Raw genomic sequence first — 6,228 nt, 5'->3', positions numbered from 1 at the left:
TGAAAGCTCTTTTAAGGTCAGCACAAGAGGGAATAGAGAAACCCTCAGTGGGAACGCCCCTTAGCATGTCAGAGATGGATTCCCCCCACCCCACACACTTCTGACAACAGCATACCTTATTTCCAGGAAGTGACATGAGGTGCCACGCTTCAGGACACGGAGGAGTACACTTCATAGACTTCAGGAGCTTTAAAGGGAACCTATCATCAATTTTATGGTGACCTCACTGAGAGCAGTATAAAGTAGTGACAGAAATGCTGATTTCAGAGGTGTGTCACTCATCAGCTAAAAGTAAGTGGTTGCTGAGAACCAGCATCATAATCATTGCAGCCCAGGCCTTGAGAAGAGTCAAATCCACTTGAGAAGAGTCCTGGTTATTCATAATCTCCTGCTCTCCATCCACCTGCTGATGATTCGCAGTTCTCTCCTAGAGAGAAAGGGAGAAAACTAGGTAGAAGCCTGTCCATCAGCAGGTGGGCAGGAGAGCAGGAATTCATGAATAACCATGACTCTTCTCAGGTGGCCATGACTCTTTTCCAGGCCCAGTCTGCAATGTTTGTGATGTTGGTTCTCGGCAACCACTTACTCTTAACTTTTAAATGACAGATCACTGAAATCAGCTCACCTGTCTCTACTTTATTCTGCCATTAGTATGGGCAGCATAAAGGTGATGACAGGTTCCCTTTAATATGACCCTGATATTTGTGCTGCAGTAACCTTCTTTCTGCAGCCCATTTCTGTCCTATATAAAGAATTTTTCTAATACCTTGGCAAGCTTTGGATTATAGCTGGGCCCCCTTCTCTATCTCCTCCAAGGAATCCTTGAGCATCCAATGAGAAAATTCATATGGAAGATAGGGGCAAACTAGGGTGTAAAAGGGTGAGGTTCTGGTACAAGGATGCCCTTTTCAGGGCGACAGCTATATTTTTCAGAAGAGCATACCAAGTAAAATGAAGGAACAGTGAATGTCATGTCTAGAAGCAATGAGTACAATCGTAACAGCATCTGAACCACTGTAAGACCACTACACTATCTTTACCAAAGTTACATGAAATTATTTGTATTACCAAAATTTTGGTATAATAGTTAGCACTTGTCTTGGCGTTTCTAATAACCAAAATAAACACCGGTTGAGTTAGCGAACACCGATACAGTACGTTTTTGCAGATATCTGTTTGGGGAACAGAAATTTCAACCATTTTTTTCCAGCAAAAAAGTAAACTATGTAAGACATAAATCACATAAAACCTACAAAGATGTAATAAAATGTTTACATATCATTAGAAAAAGGATCCAAATAGAAAGCAAATGTGTAACAATGGGGCATCAAGGATATCGCTGCGCTCCAAGGAAACAAATACTGGAAAAGTGGACGAGTACTTTTCAAATCTTAAGTATAGCAGTCTGCAGAAACTCTTTAACTGGAGACTATTGGCAGTAATAAGATGTCCCAAAACAACCTGCACTGTATGATGGTGGCTTTAGAGCTCCTTCATGTATCAGTGAGATATACCTCTTTTTACATCAGACGCTTTGGGTCTATTTTTTCCAGCTGCACCAGTGGTCTAAGCTGTTCGGCAAAACTTCGGACTTCATCAGCTACACTGTCCTGGCCAGCAGGTGCCACTACGCTGAGCTCTACCAAATATGAAAGTGACAGGGGCTCTGTACTTTCAGCTGTTCCCGACACCAAAACACGAAACACCTTGTAGACTGCGATTTTCATAACTCCCTTGCGGAACAAGTGTCCTCTTGCTATAAACTCATGGTCCATCCGAAAGCCCATCTCTTGAAGAAATTCAGGTAAGACTTCTGAGGTAGCAATATCAACACAATTCCTAACCAACGCATGCCGGCTTCTGTCTCCTGCCTCTGGCTGGCCAAGATAACGAAGGTGCCATGGTGCTCCTGGCCGGTCAAGTGGTCGACGGGCACGAAGTACAAAGGGGCTGGCTTGCTGGCCTTTTAGCAAATACACACTTTCATGATCAGCAAACGTCTCAGGTTCCATGTTGTCGCATAGTCCACGTAAGCGGTGAAGGAGGCTCTCCAGTCCTTGGTCCAGTATGCTGCCTAAACATAAAAATTGAAGAAAGATTTTATAATAAAGATTAAAATCAGTGATAAACACATTCATTATAAATCTATGTCAGGGTTTCTGGTATTTTTTGCTTTTGTGTAGTCTGCATTGCTGGGTTTTTTTGCTGCCAAAAATTCCAATGAAAACCCAACAGAGCTGATTATAAAGCTGGCCGTACACATCAGATCTATGTGCACCAAACCTGCCCCGATTTTGGCAAGGATTAGTCAACCATCAAATGTGTATGGCGTCCTCCGGACTCTCAACTGACAGCTGATTGGGGGGGGGGGGGGATGTTGGATTTCAACTGCAGTATCTTTTTGTTCTCTAGATGATAAGCTGGTGCCAGGGTTGTATGGTAGGAGCTTCCCCCCTGTTGACTACAAATGAGGATGAAGATTTGTATCTACATAAAATCCCCGTCATAGCAGAAGAAAGGTGAGCTGGCGGCACAACTCTCTATGCTCATGGCATTGGGTGCACATTCGAGGAGGGTGACCACACAGCTCTAAAATAAAAAGTAGAACAGCATTTCAGGTTAGCACCCTCCATCAGTCATGAGGCCACCTCCTGGTCAATATGTGTAAGGCCTCATGCACACAACGTCTGTTCCGTTTTTTTTGCGGATCGTACACAGAACCATATATTTTAATGGGTCCGCGAAAAAAAACGGAAGTTACTTTGTGTGCATTCCGTATGTCCGTATTTCCGTTCCGCAAAAAAATAGAACATGTCCTATTATTGTCCGCATTATGGACAAGGATAGGACTGTTCTATTAGGGACCAGCTGTTCCGTTCCGCAAAATACGGAATGCACGCTGATGTCGTCTGTATTTTTTTGCGGATCCGTTTTTTGTGGATCGCAAAATACATACGGTCATGTGCATGAGGCCTAAGGCTGGGGTTCCATATATAGAAGAACCTCCTTCCGAAGTAGGGATGGTATCAGGTGGTGTGTCCCCTATATATGAGACCCCAGCCATCCAGCTCTTACATATATTGACAAAGGGGTGGCCTCATGACTGACGGAGGGTGCTAACTAGAAACACTGCATACCTAACTACCGTATATCTGTTCTATTTGTTATTTTTGTCAAGAAAAAGAACAGGAAATGTCATGAGGCCCAACAGACAAAAAAATAAAAAAAATAAAAAGCACCTCACAGATCACAATGCCATAAATGTCTAATAGGAACAGGTTCAAGAGGGGGATCCATATCTATCTCAAGAATGGGGTGTCGTTGCACTGCCAGAAATAGAGAGAAGGCTGCACTGAGACATTCTAACTCCTCTTTTTAGTGAATGCTGTGGGTCTCCACCAATCAACACCTCTGATATGTCACTATGAAAAGTGTAATCAAAAGGTAATTTAACTTGCAGTTACTCTTTAATCTTTTCCCAACATGCACCCTACATGTATGCCACGACAGGTCTTTAAAGATGGCACCCTTTCACAGCTGTGCCCCGGGCACAAAATTCTTCCCTGTGCTGACATCGGGGAAGCAGTTCATTTGCTGTGGGAGCCTTGGGCCTTTAACAGCAATGCTCTGATGCACACAGCGAATCTCCCATAGACTACAATGGCAATTCATTGCAGTCTATGGGAGAAGCGATCTGATGATCGCATGTTCAAGTTCACTAGGAAGACTTTAAATAAAAATCTAAAAATTCTAATTACCCCCCTTTCTCCATATTAAAAATAAAGATAAACCATAACAAATTTCCATCTTTAGTATCCTCATATCAAATGCCTATTCTATTAAAATATAAAAACATTTATCCTGCAAGGTGAATACCATAACGGAAAAACAAAATCAAAATGGCGATTTGCCTTTCTTTTTGCGTCACCCACCAAAAAAAAGAAAAAAAATTTAATAAAAAGTGATCAAAAAGTCATACAAACCCCCCAAAAATTACAGATTGCCATGCAAAAATTGAGACCTCAGACAGCTCTGCAGACAGACCTGCAGCAGATTTACCACAGGGCTCAGGCTGGATAATACAACTGGTGCAGGTGTTCCGATACATTTCCCTACCTCGTCACTTCCGGCCGCACCGGACATGACGCGAGGAGGTGTTCAGCGCCTCGCAGGCGCACAACAACGCAGTAGGGAAATTTCACAGCAGAGTTAGCTGGACACCGGCCAACACTGCGCATGCGCAGGGAGCCTCACCAGTGGTTAGGGTAGGGAAAAAGCACTGGCCCGTAATTTTTCTCTATCCTAACCGCTGGTGAGGCTCCCAGCACATGCGCAGTGTCCAGCTAGCGCGGCGCACCTCCTCACGTCTTGTCCGGTGCGGCCGGAAGTGACAAGGGTAGGGAAATGTAACGGAACACCGGGACACACACTTTCCTCTGACTCTATACCAACTACCGCTCGGCTTACTGCGAGAGAGAATCTTAGGGTACAGCTACACGGTGACAGCCATGTTTCTAGAGACTCACACCACAATCCCAGTCATTTCTACGGGGTTATCACTACTCTGCGATCCTGGCCGCGACAGCTGTCACTCAACCAGTGCCGGTCTTATGCCAGAATTGTGGATGCATTTTGGCGCAAAAATGATACATCTTAGGCCACTCCCCTTTAGGCGACATTCACACGACTGTAGTGTTTTGCAGACTCATTCGGTCGTGTGAATGTAGCCTTACCTGTACAGTCAAGCCTGTCAGAAATACAAACCCCAGATGTGCCACTGTGCACCAGTTTTTAGTCAGATTTTTGGCGCAGACAAATTAGTACATCTCGGCCCCTGTGTGCAGTATGGCTGATGTTGGTGTCCTCTCATAGCCACTGTACCTTGCAGCAGATACTCCATCATGTTAATGGCTCCTCCTGATACAGGCATGGTGGTCACAGGGGGAGCCTCCATGGCTACTCCAGGTATTCTCTGAGACACAAATAGTTTACAATTAGTAACATGCTTCACACCAGGCACATTCACAGCACACAAGAACTCCTTTTATACCTGTCACACGCCGATATAGTGAACCTCAGAGGGGAATAAAAGCCGGGCTTCCAGCGCGCTCACCTCAGCTCCAGCACAGGGAAAAGCCTTCAGGACTACAACACCCACAATGCAACAGCCCCGACCCAAACAGAGGTGACTAGAATAGATTTGCTCCTGGTAGGAGTGATGTCACGGCAAGAGGCGGAGACTAGTCGTGTAATGGGCGGGGCCTCCGGTGTACGTTGGTCTGGTGAAGAGAGAGCGGTGGGTTGTTGCAGGTTAGGGCTGTATGTGGAGAGGAGCGATGTTATTTACATAGGACTGCTTATTAGAGAAGACTGGGGAAGAGGAGTGATGTTATTTACAGGGGACAGTATGTTATATAATACTGGAGGAAGAGGAGCAATTCTATTTACATAGGACTGCTTATTAGAGAAGACTGGGGAAGAGGAGTGATGTTATTTACAGGGGACTGTATGTTATAGAATACTGGAGGAAGAGGAGCAATGCTATTTACATAGGACTGCTTATTAGAGAAGACTGGGGAAGAGGAGTGATGTTATTTACAGGGGACTGTATGTTCTAGAATACTGGAGGAAGAGGAGCAATGCTATTTACATAGGACTGCCTATTAGAGAAGACTGGGGAAGTGGAGTGATGTTATTTACAGGGGACTGTATGTTATAGAATACTGGAGGAAGAGGAGCAATGCTATTTACATAGGACTGCTTATTAGAGAAGACTGGGGAAGAGGAGCGATGTTATTTACAGGGGACTGTATGTTATAGAATACTGGAGGAAGAGGAGCAATGCTATTTACATAGGACTGCCTATTAAAGAAGACTGGGGAAGAGGAGTGATGTTATTTACAGGGGACTGTATGTTCTAGAATACTGGAGGAAGAGGAGCAATGCTATTTACATAGGCCTGCCTATTAGAGAAGACTGGGGAAGTGGAGTGATGTTATTTACAGGGGACTGTATGTTATAGAATACTGGAGGAAGAGGAGCAATGCTATTTACATAGGACTGCTTATTAGAGAAGACTGGGGAAGAGGAGTGATGTTATTTACAGGGGACTGTATGTTATAGAATACTGGAGGAAGAGGAGCAATGCTATTTACATAGGACTGCCTATTAAAGAAGACTGGGGAAGAGGAGTGATGTTATTTACAGGGGACTGTATGTTCTAGAATA

General features: G+C 44.3%; 1 protein-coding gene across 1 annotated transcript; it reads right to left on the bottom strand.

The window, feature by feature from the left end:
• Positions 1 to 1,353: 1,353 nt before the first annotated feature.
• MED18 (mediator complex subunit 18) lies at positions 1,354 to 5,190 on the bottom strand. Its single transcript, XM_040421896.1, has 3 exons — positions 5,051 to 5,190; positions 4,882 to 4,972; positions 1,354 to 2,074 (listed from the first exon to the last, which is right to left on the bottom strand). Exons 2-3 carry the CDS (start codon positions 4,952 to 4,954, stop codon positions 1,521 to 1,523), a joined length of 627 nt encoding a protein of 208 aa, XP_040277830.1. The 5' UTR covers positions 4,955 to 4,972; positions 5,051 to 5,190; the 3' UTR covers positions 1,354 to 1,520.
• Between the last annotated feature and the right edge of the window lie 1,038 nt (positions 5,191 to 6,228).

Source organism: Bufo bufo, chromosome 3, assembly GCF_905171765.1.
Source record: "Bufo bufo chromosome 3, aBufBuf1.1, whole genome shotgun sequence".
Lineage (NCBI taxonomy): Eukaryota > Metazoa > Chordata > Amphibia > Anura > Bufonidae > Bufo > Bufo bufo.
Note: the sequence above shows the minus strand (reverse complement) of the source record. Positions and strands in the feature narration are given on the sequence as shown.